The sequence below is a fragment of the Serinus canaria genome, chromosome 2, assembly GCF_022539315.1.
Source record: "Serinus canaria isolate serCan28SL12 chromosome 2, serCan2020, whole genome shotgun sequence".
NCBI classification, from domain to species: domain Eukaryota; kingdom Metazoa; phylum Chordata; class Aves; order Passeriformes; family Fringillidae; genus Serinus; species Serinus canaria.
Genome location: NC_066315.1, coordinates 140,022,990 through 140,048,522, shown reverse-complemented (window position 1 = coordinate 140,048,522; position 25,533 = coordinate 140,022,990). Strand labels below are relative to the sequence as shown.

Genomic DNA, 25,533 nt, shown 5'->3' with positions numbered 1-25,533 from the left:
GTCTCAGGTTTTTATTCTGTCAGAGGTTTGGACACAAATGACATCAGGCTGCCTCTGAGATCCCCCCTGACCCAGAGGTTACCTTAGCCAAGATCATCATGCAGAGATGTGTCCCTGATCCCTGTCCCTGACCCAGAGGTTATCTTAGCCAAGATCACCATGCAGAGCAGTGTCTCTCAACAGCAGCAGAGAGGAGCAAGCACAGGTCACTTGCAAGGCTCAGCCATGGGAACAGAGTGGGCGTGTTCAGCAGGAGAGCAGGGTGGCATTCTCTGTACATGGGATTTGCCAGAGAATCTTCTCTGTGAGGGTCTAAACTAAGTAAATTAAGTCTTCAGGGAACTGAATGAATCAATCCTTCACAACAGGCTCCATCACTTTGATATGTAAACCCCTTGTCAGTCAGTGTCAGTGTGCACCCCTGTAGGAATGTACCCCCTGTTGACAAAGTAACAAAATTATCCTTTGTCTCCTTAAAAAGGAAAAAAGCCCAGAAGTTTCTCTCCTCAACTTGGTAAAAAGACACCTCATAAGACCTTTAGGACTTCACCTCAAACCTAGGGCTGCCAACTGGACAGAAGCCAAAAAAGTCCTGCCTGGGTAATTCACTAGAAAAAGAAGAGAACAAAGAAAATAATCGCTTTTGTGAAGTGTTTTAGCAAGAGCAAAAACCTCTTGCCCCCAGCTTGAGTTTTCTCTGTAAGAGCTTTGTTATTTTGCCTTTTATTAAAACTTTTCTGTTTTCAACACTACCTCAGAATCCATCCTGCTGATTTTATGCCATTCCAGGTAGCAGAGCTATCTTGGGTGTGATGGTTTCTCCGAGAGCTCATAAAACCTGGCTCGAGGAGAAACCCCACCACACACCCTAATACTGTGCACATGGGTAACATCCACACTGCTTAATATAACCACCTAGGCATCCTGAAAGGCTTCTGGGTGAGATTTTTGTGGTAGACAAAAATTTTAGACAAAAAGTTTGTTCTCATGGAAGGAATAAAAAAAGTAAACTTTCTTCATATTTCCACAACATATTTTTCCCTGCAGTTTTGACATGAATTCTGAAACTGCTGAAAACTTGAAAATTATTCCATCCCTTCTTTCCCACAATGGTGTAAATTTTAACAAGAGAAAGTTTGGACATTCTATGCAGTTATACCAGATTTGAGAATGACCCCAAAGTTATCCATACCCATCTGTATCCCTAGGCCAGGCATAAAACTTTGTGCCACCTCTAGGTAAACCCCAAAGATATAGTGAAGTAATGTCTCCTGTTCCCCCAGGACCTCCTGGCTACCAGTGAGGCACAAACATGGGAAATCAGGAGAGCCTTGGGTGCAGAAAAACTCATTCACCTGTCATGGACCCATGGGGAGGTCAGAGGTTGTTAGTGATGAGGTTTTACTCACAAACTTAAGTGAAGATTTAACCCCCATGTGCTACATAATGCACAAATAGAGGTTTTGCTCCTTACTCAATCCTACAAGCTAATTTGAGATAGAATAGAGCAATTTCATGCCCAAAGAGAAGGCAGATGAAAGAATTCTTACAGGCTACAAAGAGGTTTCCTGCTATAAGTGCTTTGATTAGAAGCAATTAAAAATCAGCCATCTCAGCTAATCAAGAACATTTCTTAGTTCAAAGAGGACTGAGTGTCCCAGCTCCTTTCACATGGGGATTGGAAAAACATCTGAAGTTAGGAGAACTTTTTCTTTTCTGCATTTGCACAGTACAATATGGACCTTACTTTATGACTGTGATTCATTGAGGCTTCCCTGATATAAATAGTAAATAAGAGTGGGACAGCAACCATACCACAGCATTTGTCTATACTCAGACCATGTTGAATTTGCACCTCTGTAACACAAGTGTTCATTTCCTCTTCTCACTGCCACAGGTCCACTGGGTCTCTGAATTAATTTTCATGCCTTGAAAAAAAAAGACTCACAAATTTCATTCTCCTCTTGTCAAAGTTCATCCATGACAGTGTCCAGCTTTCAAAAAATTGCTTTCATGCTCTTTCTTTTCATCTAAGCTGTCCCATTATCACAGAGGCTTTGTGATCACTTCTTGCACAGCATAATGTTCTCTTAGATACCAAATAATTGCAATTTGAAGTTTAATTTAAAGGAAAGTTGGCCAAAAAAATCCATGTCAGAGCTGTCAGCATGAGGGTTCAAATGACCTTACTAATACTGAACCTCAGAGTTCCTCCACATTGTTTAAAAGAAGTATTTTCTTCCAGCAAAATCTTTTCAGAAGTCTGTGTGCTTGAAGAGTTGTTTTAGGAGGAGACTGGCTTCCTGCTGTGGGAATGGTTAGAAGCCATCCAGAGACAAACAGGACCTTGTAGGGTGCAGGTTATCTGCCTCACTCTGGGCACTCCCTGTGGGGTGGCAGAAAACACTTCTCCATCACTTGTGAACTTGGAAGAATAAACTGAGCCATTTAAACACAGGCAGGTGTAGCTCAAGGAGGGACCTTCTGTCCCTTCCTCAGAGCCCTCTCTCCATGCAGTTTTCCAGAGCTAGTTCAAGCAAAACCCAGACTTGGGCTTAGCTACAATAGACCAAGACCTTTGTCAAGTTCCATCTCTGTAGCCTTGAGATGCCCTTCCCTTGTGCAGCTGTGTGAGCTGTGCTCCTGGTGGGCACAGAGGAATGAAACCAGGGAGTGAGATCTGCACACAGAGCAGACACAGGCACAAAGCCTGTTTTATCAGCACATCTCCCAAGACCATCCAGTTCTCACATGGACAGGCTGAGTCAGCTGCCAGCATGCTCTTGGCAGCAGAAAGTCCCTACTGGAGCAGCTGCCCTGCTTTTCCCCCCAAGTCCCTTCCTCCCTGGAAGCAGCAGTCTGAGCAAACCTTTTGGAACCATCAAAATTATTCAGTTCAGGGTTGATCAGAGGTTTGTGCACTCAGCTCTGAGGCAGCTCCAGTGCCTCAAGACTGTAAGCCATGGGCACAGTGGTTGCCTTGGCTGAGGAAGCAGAAACTCAAAAAAGAGGAAAAAATACTTCTGCCTTCCTATGCATGAACATAAAATTTGATAGGTGGATTTTTATCTTTGGATTTTGGTATTTGCATTTTCTAAGACGTCTTGGTGGGGTTATTATTCATCTCCTTAAAATTCCACTTCTTTCAATGTAAGTTCATTTTCAAGAGAGTCTTTTAGTAGATCAAACAGTACTGCACCAGGTGAATAATTATCTACACATGAGTAGTTCTAATTTCCATGAAATAAACACCAGTTCTCTAAGTTATAAAAATGTTACTTCATTTCATTTCAAATGCAAAAAAAAAAAAAAAAAAAAAAAAAAAAGAAACAACAAACCTGAAATTTAGGAATGACTCTTGGCTCATTTTAACACTCCCACAATATGTACTAGTCAAGGAAATTATCCCATAACTTAAATCCCCTTTCCCAAAGAAGAAAATATAATTACAATACAAAGATGTGGCTTCAAAATGAAAAGTCTACTAAACCTACAACAGTCACATAAGCACAGTTGGTTAATTCACAGCCATGTTTTATTAAGACAGTGTGTCATTTGTGACAATAAGTGACGTCCCAGAGAAGAAATTTATTGCACTACATTTAATTATCAAGGACGGCCGAATAAAACAAATTCTGTGATCTTGGGCATATGGAAAGCAAAAAAATCTTAATGAGTGGTTAAAATGTATTCATTTCATGCCTTCTTTTCTCAGGATTATAAAAGTTAAGGGAAGACTTCACCAATAATTCATTTCACTCACTCTGTTTCCCAGAGCAGGGTTGCTTTGATCAGTATACTGTCAGATCCTTCACCCTGCTTCAGCAAAGAACCTCCCTTTATTCCCAAATCCATTATTTCTGATGTAGTTCTTTCAAAGCTTGGAGCTTTTATGAGCTGCCTTAACTTGTTTACACTTTTCCTGATTTCCCCCTGGTTCTGCTGTTTTGACAGGTCCAAGGATTTGCAATAGGAAAGCTTCAGCTCTTCAAGAAGGTGAATACAGAATCCTGTATGACAAGCTGCAATTTAAAACACAGCTGTGGCAGCCACAGGTATCAGTTCTGAATCCTGGGGTTTTCCATATCTATGTGACACTGTGACTTTACATGTCTTGTCTCAACTACTAATATCTCCTCCATAAGAAAACAAAATTGCAAGTTGACAATATAGTGGTCAGGATTAGTTACACATTTACTGATGTTAATGGCTCTGTGCATTCAAGAACAGGCTCTAAAATAGCTATTCAGGAGAAATTCTGCTGTCTTTGTGAGTATTTCTGTGTAAAACTTCTGTTTCTTGCACTGCAGCAGTAAAAAATTGAAATCAGCCATTAAAAAGCATAAGAAATTAAATTAAAATATGAAAGGGAACCTCTTATGCCATTAAATTACTGCATTCTGGCTATAGCTTGCTGCTTTGTCTTCCCATCTCAAAAGGAACCTAAAACTCAGCAATGCAGAGAAAACACTGTGAAGTGGGATCAAAAGAGGGTCCTGGCAGAGTCCATTTAGCCTGAGAAAGAGATGATAGCTTGAGCTGTTCAGGTGGTGCAGTGAGGTAAAATTAATGAAGCATGCCTGAGAAATGCTGAACTGGCTACCAAACACCAGAAGATGGTCCTGGAGTCACCCCTGGTGGTCTCTGAATTAGCAGCTCAGTGTGCAGCATCAGTTAAAAGCATCCAGACCGTGCTGAGTGCTGTCAGGATGGGTGTCAGAAAGAAAGGAGTGAGTGCCAGCTTGCCTCTAAAGCACTGGTGAACCTACACAAGGTCATACACAGGATCACAGAACAAATCAGTTCAACATCTCACATTCTGTGTGCAGCTTTGGTCTCCACATCTCAAATAAGGCAACAGGGTTAGAGAAGGCACAGAAAAAGGGTGGGAAAAGTCAGTTTATGACAGACTGAAACAGCTATAATTCTTCATTTGGAGAGGAGATGACTGAGTGGGAATAGGATGAAATTTTATCAATTTTAACTGGCAAATAGGGTGAAAGCAGAGCTGCTTCTTACACAGCATAGCACACAACACTAGAATGAGGATGCACTTGATGAAACAAGACTGAAAATACTAAAAGGACTGGATGGGGATGCCCCCATTAACACTCCTGATAAAAATGTTCTGGATGCTAAGGAGAATGCACACAGAAAGTGTCCAGGCTCATGTGCTCTCCCTGAATATCCCCTCCTTTTGCCACTGCTGGAGAAGAGCACAGTGCCAGATGGATATGGGATCTGACCTCATAGGATGTTTCTCCTGTTCTGGTCATTCCCTGATCATAAACACCAAGTCCATACATGGCTGGGTCACCTGGCATGGATTTGAATCAGTTATGGGTTCATTTTCGTGTTTCTGTCTGAATGATCAAAGCATACAGCATAAGCTTTTGCCAAAATTATCCCTAATCCAGCATAAAGCCTGATAGTGAAAAAGGGAATCCGTTCTTGGAGCACACTTGAGCAGGAAGGTGAATTCATTCCCAGTTATCAGAGTGTCATGTGATCCCCATGTCTTTGAGAGGCATCTGGGTTTACTATATTGTTTAACTACACCTGAAGTGTTCTCTGGAAGTGAGCTGTGAAATAATGAGTGACATGGAAGGATGGATAGAGAAGGAGTGTCTCAGTTTCACTCCCCAGACCACAAAACCACAGTGCTCAATGACATTATCAGGCAACAAGTTTAAAACAAATGAGGGTGTGAACAAATGAGGTATTCTTCAGTGAGACCCATAAATCAGGCATTGCAAAGAAGGTCATTGAGTCAGAGAATTCAAGGACATTTCAGGCACATTTATGGAGTTTGTGGGCAGAGGGTCTGAAATCCATCCAGCTCAAAAACTTCCTAAGTGCATGAAACTGCTGAGGGCCTTGCTCATGTCTACTTCATAAACTGTATTTCCAACTTTCCACCTTTGGGAGGCAGAAACTGCTTTGACACAGCTGCTTCCATGCTTTTCAGCATTTTAATTTAAAAAAAAAATTATTTCTCTAGATGCAGAAGAAAAAATAGCAGGTATACTGATATGCACTCTGAGCAACCTATAATTTGAGCTTCTGAATTGTGCACAGCTCTGCCACAAATGATCTAAAACTCCAAACTCTGAGAAGGCTTCAGGAAGAGCAGCACCAGAGCATGGGATGTCTGCAAACACTGGCCAGCCACCCTGGCACATACAGCCTGGGTTCTTCCAAACCCTGTCCCTCCTGCAGAAAACCAATGACTTTGCACTGACATTTAGCATCCTTATGAGTCATGACAACAAGGAAGCCACATCCTGAACAGATGCAAATTAGTGCTTATATTCAATGACATTTCTCATGTCAATACACAAGAGCTGGGTAACAGATCTACTAAATACCAACACAGGCCTACAAAATAAAGAACACAGTTATTACATGCATAGAGATCCTTTCTTGTGTTCCTGCACCTCTTCATTCCCTCTACAGGGATTTTGACCCCTCACCTGCTGAACTATGAAGGACTTCCCATGACATTGTGCAGTTAGAAATTATTAAAGACAGCAGAAGGCATTATGGACTAGATCTTACCAGGAATAATAACCACACCCCCCAGGAGCAGCTTAAACAAGCACTAAAGGACTTGTTGATTTTCTTTTCCTTCAAGAGAAAGTCTTCAGCTGTAATTAGCTGAATTTAATTTAAACCTTGGAAGAATTTCCTGAGGTTATTAGACATACCTGTGGGCCCGAGGTACCACTGTTGAGGGCTCCATCCTGCTGCTTTTCTTTCAGTCTCTACCTTTTACATTGTGAATGGCTTTCCAAGCTTATAGAACCCATTAGGCTGGAAAAGAGCTCTAAGACCATCAAGTCCAACCATTAACCTGAGACTGCCAAGCTCATCACTAAACCATGTCCCTGAGTGCCACATCCACAGGTCTTTTAAATACCTCCAGGGATGGTGACTCAGCCACTTTCCTGGGCAGCCTGTCTCATTGCTTGATCAGCCTTTCAGTGAAGAAATTTTTTAAGCATCCAATCAAAAACCTCCCTGGTCACATTTGAGGCTGTGTCCTCTTGTTCTATTTGCATTTAAGTTTGCTTCTTGCTGGTAGCAAATGTGGTGCCTGGTTAGTCAATCTGACAAACACTGAACAAGAACAAAGATTTATCTCAGTGCAAACATGAACTCCTCTTGCTCTGCAGAGATCTGCAGGAGCCAGTCTGTTGTGGAAGCCATGCACTGCTCTTGAACAACTGCTCCGAGCTAAGAGGCCAGCAGGCTTACCACACCCACCAGGACACCTTGAAAAGTTTAGATTTCAGACAGTCTTAGCAACCACTCTCTGAAAAAACAGGCCTATCCAAAGTATTATTGTATTTGCATTCACTTCTTTTTTAATAAGGACACAATTTCTTTTTCTCTATTTTTTTCCCCACCTATAGTTTGCCTAACTTCTCTCTATAGCAGCTCAATGTACAAGGCTCTGGATTGTGGTTCCCCCTTCTACCCCTCCAACCTCCCCAGTTCAAAGGCTTAACATTTGTTATTCTTAGTTAATAAACCATCATATTAGTCCCAGCTCTTGTCTCCAGTCTTGTAAGTACATCTGCTTCCTTGACATTTCATCTTGGACATACTTCAGTCCTTGCTGAGAACAAATTACAGAGGCACAAGACCACTTTTGTTCTGCACTTCCCAAAGACAGTTTTCACATTGTTCTTAACCTTGTCTGATGGGAGCTGGCCTTTAAAGAGGACACTTTATTACAGTGAGGTGAACAACTCATTAAGGACAACATTTGAACCCCAGCAGAAGGATTCATTATTCCTAAAATACATAATTAAGATGCCTGCAGTGATGAAGTACCCATAGCACATGAAATATCAGTGATTTTGCTGATGTGAAAAACGCAAAGGAATTAAACTACAGTAGGCAGCTTAACCCAAGTGATCAACCTTGGGTCAAAATTCTCTATCCTTTTGTTTCTTTCATTAGAATTTGGGGAGATGGCTACCTCTGAAGGTCTGGCTTATTTGGTCTTCTTTGTTCAAGAAGATTCCAGCCTAGCTGCCCATAAGCTGCCCTGCCCTTCACCAGCATCCATCACATTCTTGTTTGACTTAAGTGATTTCTCTTCTCAAAGGAGAAATGGTAATTAAACCAGATATCTCATATGCTCCTGTATCTTTAAAAAGCATATGCAAAATTCCCTTTTCTCCAAAGGAGCAGAAAATTAAAGCTTTTTTTTTTCATTCATCCTTCTGAATTTTGCAATTAGCCCTGGGTTCTTGTGCTGGTTTTTACTGGGGATACTCTTCTTCAGTTTCTTTTCCTATCTATCTTAACTTTTTCTCATCTATCTTGTCTTTCCCAGTTTTGGGTAATGATGTGGCCATGCTACTGTTGCTTTACCCATCTACTTCCTTTAAAAGGCACAATGACTTTCTCATTGGAAGGCATGAGCTGCCCTAAGGAAGGAATTGGACCGTGGGTAATAGCAGAGAACAGCACGGCCAGTGCAGGCAGGCTGGGCTGACAGCAGAATGCTGTGGTGCCCTGGACACCCCAACAGCACAGCCATCCCAAAGCACTTTCACCAAGTGAGGTTTAAAAGCACCCTGTTCCCAGAGGAAATCCTGAACACCAGGACAGGTCACTGAGCCCTTTCAGTGAACAGGTTGCTCACAGTCTGCTAAAATAAAAAAAAAAAGAAAGAAATTCTCTCTTGCAGGGCTGAATTGAGAAATGATTCATGACCTGCACAGAATGGTTTCCCTACCCTATCCTAGGTTCTGCAACCAAGTATGCAGAACTGGCAGCTCTGCAGGAGAAAGCTGTCAGGGAGAGTCCTGGGCACCCAAGTACACAGTGGATGCTCAGTTTTGTTCACCAACAACCTGTCAGACAACCAAACTCTGCTTACCTCTGCAGAGAGCTTCCCTGGCAGGCTGCAAGCCCCCCACACCATCCAGGTCTCAAACAGCTTGTTTTCTGACTGGGCAAAGCTTCCCAAAAGAAACAACCCAATAGCATGCTCAGCTGGACATGGTGGCTCTGTATTGAGGACTTAATTGGCATTTGAGTGGCAAAAGCTGAGGGGACCATTCAGCAGCTGCCATGACAAAATTCTTTTCTTTTCTTTTCTTCTTTTCTTTTCTTTTCTTTTCTTTTCTTTTCTTTTCTTTTCTTTTCTTTTCTTTTCTTTTCTTTTCTTTTCTTTTCTTTTCTTTTCTTTTCTTTTCTCTTTGTTGAAAGAGAAAGTATAGAGTGAGATTGTCTTGACTGCTTCATTTTCCATAGGAAGTGTTTTCAGACTTATGAAATTTTAAAGTTAAGATTCAGTGTTTAAAGAGGTGTAAATCAGCCTTCAGGCCATATGGGATGCCTGCCTTGAGCTGCCAACAGGGCTTTTTTAAGTGGATGTAAACAAGTACACTGCTCCTCAGTCTGTGTGCCTCCAGACTGGCAAGGCTGGCAAGAAATCTCATAGATTGTTTTATAAATGAGCACTGCAACAGCAAGGAAAGGCTGTGAGGGTGGTATCTCCTGTTCTTGTTGCTGTAAGGACCACGTTCCAGGTGCAACTTCAGCCCATGTTTTCTGAAGTTTATGTTTCCAGAGCTGCTGTGCAACAAGTAGGGCCAAAGCAGGCTCCATGTGTTTATCTATACATACTCTGAAATCAAGCCATGTTTCCAGAGCACCTGGTGCAATGGAGAGTCTTCTTCCAGGAACTGCCCTTCCCATTTATTTCTACTCACCAGAAAAGCCATGGGTGCCATGTAGAAGCTGGACATTAAATTAGTGAAATCAGACCATGTGATCCCTCCTATCTGTATCACCACAGTACTGACAATTCCATTCCTCTCACCCTTTGCTTGTGAAACTAAAAACTCTTCAAGGCTTCCTCAGAGGCTTTCAGAGACTCTGTGAGACTCTCTGAGAGTTTCTGTGACCATCCCTGACCACAACCCAGTGGAGTGCTGGTCTTCACCTGCCATTGTGTCAGAGACAGTGAAACATGTCACCATAATAATCCTGGGGGTTGCTGTGGCACACAGGACGTGCTGGGTGTGGGGAACTGTCCCTGTGGTTGGGAGAACTGGCTACAGGTGGTGGTAGCCAAAAGGGAAATGTCACCAGGTGGTTCACAGCAGCCTGTTAAAACTGGTGGAAGATAAAGGGGGCAGTTTCCAGCTGTGGTGTTCATGCAGGAAAGCAGCAGCAAAGAGCCCTGCAGGAGCCCTGCCTCCACCACTGCCCATCACAGATCCCAAAACACATCACAAATCACTGCCTGAGGGGAAACACTTTCCTGAGCCTTGTCTCTTTTCTCCCCTCCCTTAGTAAATCCAACCTCAGCAATACTTGTTAATAATATTTTTCCCACCATGCTCAAAGTTCAGCTTTGCATTTCCCACTCTCACCCAGCAGGAACAGCCCTGCACCAGCTGTGAGCCTCAACTCACCAGCCAGCACCGCAGGACAGCAGCCCCTCTGCCTGATGGATTGCTCTGTGCCACAGGAACAGAAGGACAGAAAGTTCTGGCATGTTCATTTTATGAATCTGAGGCTGAACAGAAACTCCCTTGTATTTACAGAGTGGGTGTTTCTCTGAGCTGCCTGATAAATCAAGGTGGGGGCTGTGCCCAGCACCAAGTTATAGGATACTTGGCCACTCAGGAGTGCCAAGAAATAGAAAGCTTACATAAGGGGAGGTTGTCAATAAGTCAATATGTTAGAAAAGTGACTCAGCCCCTCTCCTGTCATAAAAAAAAGTAGACCAGACCTGGGCTAAGTCCAGCCTCCAGTGAAAGGCCAGGGATGAGAAGAAAGTCAAGATACAGAGTCTATTTCCAGCCTCCTTCCTGCCATATCAATAAAGCTGTGTAGCTTTGAGTGGTCTCTTCAGCTGATGGATTTAAAAGATTTACCTCTCCCGTGGGAAGAGCGTCAGGCTGCAGTGGTTTGAGAAGTGCTCTGATCAAACCATGGCATTTCTGGAGATGGGCTGGTGCATCTGAGGACAAAGTGGTTCCTCCCAACTACCCCAGGCACTTAGTGATCCACATGTTTACATGTTTTGTGTTTGCTCTCTTTAGCGGGTGCAGAATATTGCTCTCAGTCACCTTGAGACCCTGAGGGACCTGGTGCCCTCTGCTCCACTGAGACAGGAGGTAGATGCCCCATCTCTACATTCAAGGACAGGCTGGACAGGTGCCTGGGCAACCAGACCTAGCTGAAGGTGGCCCTGCTATGGCAGGGCATTGGGAGCAGATGACCATTAAAGATCTCTCTCAACCCAAACCATTCTATGGCTCCAGATGGGACCAAACTGGGCGTGTTGCTGCCACATGCAAGCAGCTATAAACAGTGACTTCATTCTGTGGCAAGTCAGAGAACAAGAAATTGTCTGCTGACAGGGAGTCCTCAAAGCATTGGAACAGCCTCTTTTGGAGGAAGTGATACTTGGTTAGAAAAAGACATTAAATAGGCTGTCCACTCAGCAGGTATAAATTGGGATGTTCTCTCAGTGACTGGGCAGCCCTGTAAATGGGATTTCTCTAATTTTTCAGGGAAGAACACATATGTCAAAACCAATACAGAATCATCTAACTAATGATCCAGCTGAAAAGAAATAAAGAGGTTTAATAAAAACAAGTATAAAGAGCAGAATTTGGCTTTTGTAAGTGATGCTGCAAAGCTGGCCAAGGGCCAAGAGAAATACAGATATGGAAGTGGCTGCACAAGGCCACAGCAAGAGCATTTCCCCAGTGCTTCCTACAGCTTTGGGGAGCAGGTTGCAAGGTGGTCAGACAGGGATGGAGAGTCAGAACCTGCCAGCCTCTGCAAGACCTGGCTGGTGTGGGAAACTGCTGTTGGATTGCCCTCAGTGAGTGCATTTCTTCCTGAGCATTGAACAGATGGATGCTTTGATGTAAAAGAAAACATTTCAAATTTGAGAAATATAATATGTGCTCGTGGAAATGAAGTATTATATTCAGCGCCCTACCCAGGGGGACCTCAGTGTTCTGATATCATCCCTAACTCAATCTTTTAGCACTTGCTTCAAGAAAAAATTTTATTTCAGTGAGATCAAGGCATAAAAAAGGGTGGAGGAAGAGCTAGTCAAGAGCCCTGAATTGCAATCCCAGCTTTGCTCGTGGCAGGTGAGCAGCTGCTGGCAGGTTTCTGTGCCCCTGCTTCCCCTTCTCCCTCCCTGCTTATACAGCAGGTGTTGCAGGCAGCACAAAGTGACTCAGACCCTGCTAATGCCCTTGGTTCTGCTCCTGCAGGCATAAAAACTTCTGTACCTGCAGAAGTAATGAAGCATCAGTGACAGACTCAGGGCTGTGCTGGTCTGCAAAAGAAACCTGCTCAGCTGCCAAGTCCCAGAACAGTCTCAGTGCCAGGTCAGCCAGGAGGGGTCTGTAACCTCCTGGAGTCAGTGATGATACCTGATTTAGTGCCCTGTGAGTGTTAAGCCTGGGGCAGGAGCTGTTCCTGAGCAAGCCTTGCTCTGTGAAGCCAGGCAGACAAGCATCCCTTGCTGAGCCATTTCTCACAGGCAGTGGCTCAACCCTTCCCAGGCCATGCCAGATCTCAGTATTCAGCCCAGGCTTTGCAGCTCAGCTGTGCAAGCTACCTCTCCCCAGGGGGCTTGTTATTTTACAGTACTCACAATACACCCAGTCTTTGACTTTCCTCAGTCCATGAGCAATGTTTGTCAGCAAAGTATTGTGGAGCTAGAAAAGGAGAGGAATCATAAATTCCATCTGGGTGCACCTGGCCCACAATATTAGGTATCTTTGGATGTGGTTGTCAATCCCAGACAGAGGTTAGTCCCTTGTCAAGGTATGAGTTAAAACACAGGGGTTTAATTCCTCTCCCTCCCTTGCATTCCTGGTTATAGAGGCTGCCTGGGGCATGGATATGAAACACACTTAGGGCTGCCCCATTTTGTACCAAACCCTGCCAGTGCCAACAGCAGCACTGTGAGCTCTCACATGCTCTGATGGGGAAACAAGGCTCTGCCCTCTGCCCAGTACAGCTATCAGGACTCATGACTAAAAAATACAGCCCACCAATACAGCCCCAAGACTGCTGTCTGGGTCATCCCCCTCCAGTAATGAGACAAGAGATACTGTGAATGTCAGTTAAACAGTGACATCTGCAAAGATGCTTTATCAGTAGATTGTCTGCACTGGTACATAACCATTGACTAGTGGGCAGAGAAGTGTTAATCCCAAATAAATCCTTTCTGACACAGGAACAGAACCAGACTGCTGAGGGAAGTGGTCAGCATCTCAGTTTATCCCCCCACAGTAAGATTCTCTACCAAGCAGACATGAAATACAAACTCTGCTCAGGAGCACAAGCAGGTTGGTTTCCACAAACAAAAAGCTCTGAGCACAAAGCAGCTCTGAAGTCACTACAGCTGGCACAGAGCTGCTTTTATATTCCAGCCTCAGAAAGGCTGTAGCTCACCTTACCAAGACAAGTACAGACACCCAGTAGCAGGGCTCCTGGTGGGCAAATGTGGAGGGTAAGGAATGTCCATTGCCCTCCCAGAGTTCTACCAAAAGCTACTGACAACTCTTGAGCACAGAATACAGTTCTCTATTTACAAATGCCTATGTGTGAGATTAAAGTTGTGATTTTTGCATTGCCCACGGCCTAACACTTCCTCACTTCCTATGTCCCTGTGATCCCACACTGCCAACATTAGATCTCCTTTTTTTTAGATCTCTTCTTCCATTATAAATCTGTTCTTATTGTCCCTACCTCAGTTCCAGTCCAAATAAGTGGAAAGACCATCACTGACCAATGTAAAAGATGCTCCTAGATAAAGAGGCAAGCAGCTTGTTATTCTGACATTTCTTGAAACAGGATGAATATCTCCCTTATCTTAAAGTGCAAAGGACTCTCATTTCTGGCTCAGTGGAGCTGTAAAATGCTAGAGTTTACCAGTCACATATTCCAGAATAACCTCCTGCTCTGCAAAACTTTCAAATTAATCTCCAGTATGATTTTAGAGGATTACCTTCATGACACATCTTTTGAAAACCAGAAGAGTGAATGCTGCCTTCAGCATTTCCATAGCTATCAAGTTTAAAGGAGTATTTTATGGAATAGCTGCTGCAGTAATTGTGCTCTGGTCCAGACAGCAATCATTGCAAGGTGACTTGATTTTCACTATGGACAGCCTGTGCCCTGCCAGGCCAAATAAACCCCTTTATTCTCCAGCCCTGAATGAGTCATAAGAAGTAGAAAAACAACATCTTGAACAATGACATATGGAGCACGAGGATAATTGCCTGTGGAAATCCCAGGGAGCCTCCAAAGGCTGTGAGTGGGACACAGGGCTGCTGCCACCCAGCACCAAGTGACCCTCTGGCAGTGCTGAGCAGTGCCACACTACACTGGGTTCTGGGTTACCCTGGCAGGCAGCTGAACACCCCACAGCCATTCACTCACTGCCCCTCATGGAGTGGGGGAGAGAACAGGAAAAAAAGGGGAAACTCTTTCATCGAGATAAAGAACTTACATAGGACAAAAATGAAGGGGAAGTAGTAATAATAATAATAATAATAATAATAATAATAATAATAATAATAATAATAATAATAATAATAATAATAAGTACTGAACAAATTATGCACAATGCAGTTTGTTCACCACTCACTGGCTGATGCCCAGCCAGACCCTGAGCAGCAGGTCACCACCTGCAGTCATGGTATGGAATATCCCTTGGATCAGCTGGGATCAGCTGTCCCAGCTGATTGACTCACAACTTTTTGTGTACCTGCAGACTCCTCACCGGCAGGGCAGTGTGAGAAGCTGAAAAGTCCTTGACAGAGTGTAAGTACTTCTCAAAAACAACTACATCAGTGTGTTAGCAGCATTATTCTCAATCCTAAATCCTAATTTTGCAGCACTGTCCCAGCTACCAGCTGTATCCCAGCTGAAACCAGGACTACGTGCTTCTCACTGATGCTGCAAAATGCCTTTAAACTGAACTAGAAATGGGTCTTCTCTGGTCCTGCAGCAACTCATGTTCCATTTGCTACCAGAAAATCCAAACATGTAAAAAGAAAGTGTGTAGAGTGTGACCAGTCCAAATTTTCTACAAAATCACCCTTTAATTCAAAGACAGTTTTATCTTTCAAAGGAGAGGGCCTGATAGCTCTGGGCAAATATCTTCTCTCTCACCTTTCACCACAGCCATCAATATAACATTGTTTATCAGTATTACTCCTTTGTTTCACTGTTGCTAGAGGGAAGCTGCTCAAATAAAGGCTGTGTAAAATGTCTAGAACACTGCTAATATCTACAGTAACATCTTTATGTCAATATTCCTGTCTCATCAATGTCCTTGAGAGCATCCTCCCTTCACAGGGTGGAACTCAAAGGAGTTTGCTGTTTAGGCTATGAGTCACATTTTATCAAAAATAAGCACATTTAGTTGAACCAATAACCAATACTGGTTATTGCAGTATTTCTCAAGATGTTTGGAAGCAGCCAAGTTACTGCAATTGTCACAAGCCTTGTCAGTGTCAGAGATGGAAACAGCTGGTCAAAAATACATGTCCATGCAGTCTAGCAAGGAGCCTGGCTCCACATAAAAATTGATCCTCTTGTGAGGAATCACGTCTGCACCAAATTTCATTCATATTTTACCAGCACTATTTAATAGAGAAGAAAAGCAAACAAAGATTAAAGAAGATACAGATTATTATAAGAAGAAAGATTGCTGGAGGAATTACTAATATGCCCCTTTGTATATAAACATGCAGAGGAATAATTAATCTTCTATTCACAGAATCACAGAATAGTAGATTGGTTTGGGTTGAAAGGGAACTTTGAAAATTATTCAACCCAACCCCTCCACCACAGACAGAGACATTTTTCACCAGACCAGGTTTCTCCAAGCCCTTTCCAAACTGGTCCTGAGCACTTCCCAGGTTGGAGTATCTACAACTCCTCTGGACAACCAGTGTCTCACTGCCCTCACCAAAAGAATTCTTACTTTTGTCCAGTTTAAACCTACTGACTTTCAGTTTAAAACCCTTGCCCCTTGTCCAGCCACTACAAGCCCTGCTAAAAAGTCTTGCTCTGTTTTTCTGTAGGTGCCCTCTGTATAATGTGAGAAGATTAAGAAGGCTGCAAGAAGGTCTGCCTTGACCTTTCTCTTCTCCAGGCTGAATAACCTCAACTCTCTCAGCTTTTCCTCACAGGGGAGGTGCTCCATTCCCCCATCATTGTCATGGCCTCCTCTGGACCCTCTCCAAGAATCTTCTTTATGTTGAAGACTCCAGAGCTGGACACAGAGGGGGCAGGGGCTCCAGGTGGGCTCTCACAAGAGCACAGCAGAGGGGAACCATCTCCTGCTGGCCGTGTTTCTTTTGATGTAGCCCAGGACCTGCTTGGCTTTCTGGACTGCAAGGGCACATTGCCAGCTGATGTCCAATATTTCACCAACCAGGATCTCTAAGTCTTTCTCCTCAGGGCTGCTCTCAGCCCACTCATTCTGCAGTTCTGATATTGGGGATTGCCCCAACCCATGCTCAGGACCTTGCACTTGGCCTTGCTGATCTTCATGAAGTTCACACAGACCCACTCCCCAGTCCTGCCCCTCTGGATGACGTCCCTTCCCTCAGGTGGCTCAGCTGCAGCTCTGTGTTGTCTGCAATCTTTCTGAGGGGATTTGTATGACTCAAAGAGGAAAGCAATATGTCCCTGATAATTTTCCATATCCACTATTTCAAAACCTTTTCATGCCCAGCACAACTGCTTTGCTTTTCCTTGTGCTGCAGTCCCTAACAGAGCTGCTGAGCTGTAGTGAAGAGGAATAAGGTCCAAACTTGAAATAAAGACCCCCACTCTGTTCACCATTGCTGGGACTGAGGGAGGGAGCCAGGGTTTGGTCCCAGTGCACATGAGCAGGCAGGATCCTCCTAGCAGACCAGGGGAGACAGACAGGCTTTTCCAGAGAGAGTTTAGCCAAAGGTTTATGTGGTGTTATGTGAATTGTTTTAAGGAGGAACACTTCCCTCAAGGACATCAAGCAGCCTGCATACAACATAATACCTAAAATTAATCCAAATAATCCCACACAGCCTCCTCTTGCCTTTCTTCTATGACAAGCCCTTTTGTAAACTTTAAAGCTATTCCACAGTAATGCAGAAAAAATATCTATGTGATAATAAATATAATAATATAAATTCTTTCTTCTCTGATGGAGATATCTCTTGTCTGCAGGATCAGTCCCACAGAATATTAATGACTTTGACTCCAAAACCATGTATATATATCAGCAGAACAAATACATTTCAGCAGAAGAAACTGAAAAATTGGTGTAAATCTTACCAGAGCTAATGCTAGTTTAATTTTAGGTAGATATTCTTAGATTGTTTCAATGAAGGAAGCAAAGTCATTGAAGCAGAACATGACTTTCTCTTTACACATAAAAAAAACCTTGTGTAGTTGTCCTAGAATTTAGGGTGAGGCACAAATTAAAATTTGTCACTACATTAAATTTATATAATCACTACTATTTATTTACTATTTTTATAAACTATGTAAATTTCTAAGGCAAATTCTCTAAGAACTTTGGCCAAGCTTTGGTCTCAGTTCCACATCTCTGAGTCTGTAGAGATGCTATAAAATCCATGAAAAAATCTGGGTTTGTTCTCCTACAGCCAAGGCAAAATTTGTTTTCTAGATCCAAATTCAGCTCCACTGCAAAAGAAGGTAGAAACAAGAATATACACTACAAGCAGGATATCCTATTTAAACAATCTTACTGTTAACAGAAATAAAGAAACATATGAGTAAACATGGATAGATGCATTTATATATATTTGCATATTCTCAAAGACACAAACACCCACATATTCCTCTTTTCATTTTCAGCAAAAAAGCCAGTAACCTTTCCTTATGAAAAATGAGCACTTAAAAACTAGAGCTAATCCCCAGCTCATAAATTAGATTATTTCCAGCTGCTGCACTTGTGTATTGAAAGATTTAGGTGTCATATTTTGCCTTTAGATGCATCCTATTGCAATGAAAAGACATTCTCAATGGAAAACCTGATGCACAGGTGTATCTACCTATGAAACACAGCAATGCTGTTTCTGGGTACTTCTTCAGGGCAGAATCACAAAACTACAGGGAGAGATACCAGTTATGTTGAGCCAACTGATGCAGACACAGAAACCACTCTTACACATTCAAGCCCCTCAGCCCTGGACCAGGGTGCTCCAAGGGATCTCTGTTCTCTTGACTTGCACTTGGTCAATGCTCACCAAGTGTCAACCAGAGTGATCCTGAAGACACTAAAATTCTAGAAAACAGTGGACAAGAAAGAAAAGACCTAAAGACATGAGAAATTATGCTTGCCAGAGACATTCATCTCCTCCCATCTGTAGTTCAGTAGAATTCATGATCTTCCCTTGAATACTTTCAAACAAAGAAAAAAATATTACTAAACTTTCTAACTTAAATAAAACCCCCATGCAAGCACCTTAATGTTGAAATTCTAGGTCTCTAGGTATTCCTAAACCTTATTTTTTCTAACTGCAGATGTCTTACATTTTCACTGCCAAGAAAAGACATTACCTGGGCTTTTTTCCTTCCATCTCCTACACCTTCCTGTTGTCTGGTGTCAAGCTGGCCTTCAGCAACTCATCCCACACATGCCAGACACTGCAGCCTTCATCCTTTGGCTGCCATAGGGATTCTGCCTGTGTTTATGATTAACCCACCCAGAGATCCGCCAGGGCAGGGTGAGGCTGTTTAAACACTGAATTATACTCAGGATGGTTATTGTAGATAAGCTTTCCCAAAGCACTGAAGTGTTAAAGTGCTGTTAGCTGCTTACTGAAGCCTAGCAAAAGTCTGTGGTTTTGGCTCACAGTGCCCCCTTACAGAGACATTTTTTCCTCCTCCTACCATGCTGCTGCCGTTGGGTGGGATCAGCTCCGGGCTCAGCCAGAGTTCTGGCTCATAAAACAGCTCCAGAGGCACAATAGCCTGGTTTTCTGGGGTGCAACAGTGCCAAAATGGGGTATGCTGGGGGTTTTGGGTTGTGAGATATATCCTTTCACAGGACTTCATATGGTGCAGGTATTTGCTGCCCTAACACAACTTCTGCTCCTTTTCTGCATGCAGAGACCCTCTCTCCAGATTTGCCAGCCCAGACTTTTCCCCCCAGTGTAAAAATATCTCAACAAAATCAACAGAATCTTGGGAGTTTTAACTCCAAAATATCAGAGACTGGTAGAGTGGATAGGCTCAAGAAATATTTTGTTTAGTTTAGTTCTTCCCAGTGTTCAGAGTTATTGCCCCCTGTATGTCCAAGATATCACAAAACAAACAAACAAACAAAATCCCAATTATTAGAACAGCCAAGCATTAGAACAACCTGCTCAGAGAGTCTGTGTGATCTCTGTCCTGGAAGATTTTCAAAGCCTGGTTGGACCAAGCCCTGAGCAACCTGGTCTGCACTCATGGATCACTCTCCTCTGAGCAGGAGGTTGAACTGGAGCCCACCCACAGGCCCTTGCTCAGTTATCCTGTGATGCCATCCTGTGATCCTCTATTCTGGGGGTGGTGTGTGCAGGCATATCAGGATTTACAGCCTGGCTTGAGGATAAAACCTACTCCCTGTAGAGATACTGGTCATACATCTTCTCTGAATTACAGCTTATGCAGCTGGAATCATTCTAGTTCCTTATTTCCCTGGGGCATTTGCAGGCATGCTGACATTTTAAAATTATTCATATGGCAAATGATGTTCTACAGCCTCAGAGCAATACCACCAATGCAACATTTCCATTAGTCCTTGAAGTGATACCAACGTAGGCTTTGGGACAAAGCACAGGCATAGTTTAGGCAATGTCCAGCTTAACCTAATTAAACTAACTGAACATCAGCCTGCTGCCCAAATCCACAGGGTGTTAACTAGCTCATCGTTTCATGTCTCATATAAAACCATATATGTACATACTGTGCTCCATGCTTCTGCAAAAGTAAACATCTCCCCTGTATCAAAAAATGCATGAAAGGAATAAATAAAGAAACTGCTGTAATTAATAAAAGTAGCACAAAAAGAGGGGACCTGTCTCACTGAGCAGCCCATTGCATGTGTAGTCATTTTGCTACTCAGGGCAGTAGCTTGGCAATTCATGTCTGTGTTGCCAAAGAGTGCTATTAAGGAGTAGATGAGGAAGAAAAGAAAAGCCTGATCATCTGCCAAGAGGAATGTCTTACACCATGAAGGTTAATTCATGTCTCTCCAAGCAGGAACTGCTCTCTATCTTAGTTAAAAATAGATTATGATAGAGGGAAACACTAAAGGTTTCAATCTTTGTTAATATTTTCTTAATTGATTTTTTAGGGCTTATGGCTGTTTCAGCACTTGGCTACTCACACAGATGCTCTGAGTGCTAAGGAAAACTCACAGGGACACCACCATACCCCATAGTAGACATTTATCATGGATGGGGGTTGACATGGCAATCTGAGTCAATTTAACACCTCTTTGCTGCTGGGTAGGGATGAGGGCAGTATTCCCATTTACCAGTCCCCTTTTTGCTCTCAGCCATCTTTCTGATGCATATGTTACACCAAATATAACAACACTCCTCTGAGACAGTTTATCCACCAGAAAGGAGTGGACAATTTGGAACTGCCTTCCAGGAGGAACCAGAGAGTCTGGAGCCAGAAGGAAAGGAGGGAAAGCCATCATGCCGTTGGGAGCAGGAGAAAGGACAGCAGGGATGACAGAGCCATCAGGGTGGCTCAGAACCAGATAAAACCACAGCTCAAGCACTTTTTCTCCACTCACATGCTCCCTTGCATGGCCTGTGAAGGTGTCAGGTGAGCAGTTTCTTCATTTCTTTACCCAATTATTTGTTTATCCTGACAAAGTAGCTCCAGCAGCTTTCTGAGGTTGGCTCTAGGCATGTTTAGGTGAATGCTCATCAGGACAGCAATGGAGAGGACCCAGACTGAAATAAGGACACAAAGGAAGCAGAGCAGCTCAACAGAAGCAACCAGTGCCACCTGTGGTGCTTCAGGACATCCTGTTTGGTCTCCCTTCCCTGCTCCAGAAACAGGCAGGTGTCACGGGTCCTGTGTTACCCTTACCAACCCTGGTGGGTGGCTGGCCTCCATGGCACCTCTAATGGCACAAGATGCCTGTGTTCATACAGTTCTTGGTAGGCAATGAATGCTGCAGGGCTCAGCTCTGAAAACTGAATGAAATAAAACAAAAGATGGATTTCAAAATTTTTTTGAAAGTCATTTCAAGCTAGTCTGGGTAATCCCAATCAGTCCAGCTCCCACATTCAAGAAAATTTGTCATTCATGGTGCAAAGCTCTCTCACTTCATAATTCTTTTGGGGATTTTTCTGGGGCACCATTAGTCCAGTGGATACTATAGCTGCCACTGATCATTGCCTTACAGAACTGATGTTGTTTCCTTCACATTTGGGACACATCTTAAGGTGGGAGAATCATCTCTCATGTTGACAGGCACCCATCAGGTATCAGCTGTCCTCAATTCAGCACTCCAGGGGGCTTTCTAATGTGCCTGTGCAGAGAGGCCAGCAGAGCTGTGCCTCACTGCTCAGCATGAACTAGAGAGGGCCTTTTTGAGGTTAAATGACCTTAATCTCACCCTAGGTATTTTTATTTCTCTAATTTCCTGAAAGATACCAGTCTCTTGGCTCTGTGGGAGACCACTGATGGCTCTGCTGCACAGGGGGCACAGAGGGAGTTACTCTGAATTAAGATTTAAAGTGGACAAATTCAACTGCATTCATCTCTGTGTAGAGACACGTGCTCAGAACTACCATGACAGTAATTTAATTGGGTTTCCTAAAGTTTGGAAATTAAATAAATGAAAGTGAAATGAGACACAATTCAGTGCCCTGGAGGGGGTCACACAGGAGCTCAATGAGGTCTGTTTGATCTGCTTGAACACCATGGGGGCAGAGGAGGCTGAAGAACATAATTGTGAAAAGCAGTGACTGTAGTGAAGGTCTGTGATCTGCAGGAAGGAAGAGAAAAATTGTGTCAAAACCAAGCTTTTAGCCTGCAGCTATCTTAGGGACAATACACCCTCACAGAAATAACAGGGGATCTTGTAGCACAGCCTTTGCAATGAAAAATGATTATTGACACCATTGGAAATCCACAGTGGGGCTTCTGCTGTCCTCAGACAGTGGGATTTGGGTTGGTATTAATTGACACTAATAACTCAATAACAACACATTGATTTTTTTTTCCTCTACCCAATAGTTAAACATGGAAAAACTTTGCTGTGTTTCAGTAGTGGGGGGAAAGATGAAAGCAAGTCTGTCTGGACCCATCTCCAGCAATACACTGCTCTTGGAGGAACCTCCCTGGCTGAGGGATTGCATAAACCTGGGCCCCTTCCTGCTTCCCAGGCAGCTGCCTTCCAGAAACAGTGACTCAGGAATGTTTACCCACCAATCTCCCCAACCTCTGACAAGGCAGCTTGGCTGAGAGTTTAGCTGAGAGCAGCCACAAGGTGTGGCTGGTTCTCATTCTATGGTTATCATGATTAGTTTGAGCAGTGCCATTGTACCTGCAAGGGAGGCTTTGGGTAATGCAATGGAGTGCACTCAAATGCTGAGGAGAGTGAGCCTGGCTAGAGCTCATTGCTGGACAGAAATGGGAAAACAGGCAAGGAGGAAAAGGGCTCCACCCAGGCAGATGCAAAGCTGGCAGAGTTTCTTGAGAAAGAAAGAAAAATTAAGAGGTTCATTGAGAATGTTCACTCAGGGGTTTAATAACAAGAACACTTTATTTATGCAGTGGCCGTGTCCAAGAGTCCCTTTTGTGGATGAAGCATCCATCATTTCTTCACTTTGTGACAAAAAGGATTATTCCACTTCAAACACCTAGTTTTACACTCTGAGTCTAACATTCTGTGCAGTTTTCCCAAAAGAAGACAATAGAAGTTGTCAGGGAGCAGAGGAAAGTGACTGAGGTCACCGAGGGCATGGGGTGACTTCCAGACAAGTTGCAGCTTGGACACTGATGCTTGAAAAAGGCAAATGAGGGGGATACATTAGGGCCTCTAAAATCATTAGTGGAATGGCAAAGGTGAGCAGGAAACACTTGCTCACAGTTTCTCACTGAAGAAGTGTTTTGCAGAAGACACAAAGCAACAGTGTGGAACAGATGAGCAGCATTCAGCTGCTGCTACTTAGCACATGACCATATCACATTGAGATTCCAGAAGAAATTAAGGGTAAAGCAACTCCATTCAGAGCACAGGGCACAAGGTTCTCAAATACAGTTGTTTTTTTAAAAACAAGGGGTTTTTTAATTCACGATTAATAGATCATCAACTTTGGCTTCTCTAGCAGTTCATGCTTCTTGGAAAAATTTGCTGACTTTTCATGAATAAATTCAGTCCTGAAAAGATGGTTATTGATGTAGAAGAATTGGAACAGACATCATGCACAGCTACTATAAAAACATTTTCCATGCTCTGAAATGGAAGAAGAGTTCTCATGTAAATTAACTACACCCTGCCATAAAAGTTTGATGGCCCCTTTCTCTCTGCTTTCAGGAACCCCCCGAGGCACACAGATAAAATTTTATGCTGCCTAACCAAAGCTGGTGTGAAGTGTGGAGCACACCAGGGAGGCTGCAGCCCATCCCTGGCCAACCACAGCCTGGGCAAAGCTTCAGCCTGTGACATCCTCTCTTGAAACAGGTCATGCTGGAAGCTGCTCAGGCATGAGATCTCCTGGAGAACCAAGCCTTCCCTGCTTTCCTCTGAATTAGTTAGCAGAGACAGCAGCAAGAGGAATCTCTGCTGAGAAATGGAGGCAGGGCACACTCCTGAGAAACCCTGACAAGGGAGCCAAACCCCCCCAGAGATGGATTTTCTTAGTCTGCAGCAGCTGAATTGGGAGGAGGCTCTCTTTCATTTTACTTCATTTATCAGCTTATCCCATTTTAAAACAATCCATTTCCCCTCCTACCCACTAACCTAATAAAAAAGCTGCAAAGCTAAGACAGAGACACAAGCTAACTCTAACATAAAAAGAGGAACTTGAACCTGCTGTCAAATTTTTTACTTTTCTTCTATTTCCCTTTTCCTCTGAGAAGGGAGTTGCTCAGGAAGTCACACAGTTTTCTTGGTCATAATCCACCTGATGTGGATGACAAAGAGATTCATCTCTCCTCACTCCAGGAGTCTGCAGACTAAATGCTGATCTGTGAAATAGTCACCTAGAACCTCTTGGTCTGTGGAAATGAAGAAATGTTTTGGGACTTAGCTGACCTAAGACATCCTAGGGAGCTCATGCAGTGTGGGCATGGACAGCATCCCTGGACAGCAAGGGAACCCCTGAGTTCTCCCATCAGACTTAACATTTGCAGCCTTGGCCCAGCATGGAGGGTGGAATAAAAGACCCAAAAGTCCTTCCCAGTGGTGTGGTACTGAGATTACACTCAAAGGCACAGAAGACACAGCTAATAATTGACATGAAGGGAGTAGCTCCTGCTCCCCCTCAGGCTCAAAACATCAGGCCACCCTAGTCTGACTACCAATGAGGTCCCCACACCCCATTAGCTGGCACTTCCCAGGAACTCTGCAATGTTTGACTCTGGTATCAAGTAGAAAGGACCTCACACAAATACACACCAGCCTGACTTGTCCTGCAGTGTGACCACTGACACCTTATCCTCCTGCTCCACAGGCAGAGCTTCAGCCATGTCCTTCACTTAGTCTTACATAACAGAATCAAAAGCAGCTTAAAAAGGCTTGTACCTGGATTCCCCAATGCTTTGAATGAGCACTTCCTACTGAAGGTAACATACAAAGAGACATCTCTGCTTCATTTGCATCCATTTCTTACTTTTATATATAGTATGAAAAGACTGGAATTTATTTTGCCCCTGTGAATCCAATAAAATTCTCCTTGTTTTTATTCTTACAGCTCAGTTATAGATGTTTGGGGTTCCCTCTGTGAAACAATTCTGTATAAACCATTCAAACTGTTGTGTGTTCACAACTGTAATTAAAAACATGGTAAAGTTGGTTTGCTTCCTTCCTCAGATATATTGCCCTAAAAAAGGGAAAGAAAAATTTTTAATATGTGCACTTCTTAGTGTTTCATACAGATATGCTCTGTTGGTTTATTTAATCCACGACAAGCTTATTCATTTCAATTGAATCTGAAATCCTGCGGGTGACATTTTCATGCCCATGTGTCAGCAGATGTCTGTTTGGGGTTTGGTTTTTTCACTTCAACAGAAACAACTTTATACAGAAATTTTTCAGCAGTGCCCATAACTCAAATCCCACCTCTAGGCAAGCTTCCAAGCCTTAGTGGCTTGGTCATATGCATGAGGATGTGTGCTATGCTTTAAAACCTCACACAGCACTACCCACAGTAATCTTCCATTCCCCTTTCCAAAATTTATCATGTTACTATTCTCTGCTGATCCTGACCCTAATTTTCTACAAGTTACTTTAAAGCTAACATTGCCCACATAATTATTTGTAAA

General features: G+C 43.3%; 1 protein-coding gene across 1 annotated transcript in view; it reads right to left on the bottom strand.

Annotated features, from left to right (window-relative positions):
- The window catches only part of FER1L6 (fer-1 like family member 6), a 64,700-nt gene extending 57,958 nt beyond the window's left edge, over positions 1-6,742 (bottom strand). Inside the window, exon 1 of the mRNA XM_018914829.3 lies at positions 6,708-6,742. Coding sequence (XP_018770374.2) covers positions 6,708-6,742 — 35 coding nt within the window. The remainder of the gene's footprint in view (positions 1-6,707) is intronic.
- Between the last annotated feature and the right edge of the window lie 18,791 nt (positions 6,743-25,533).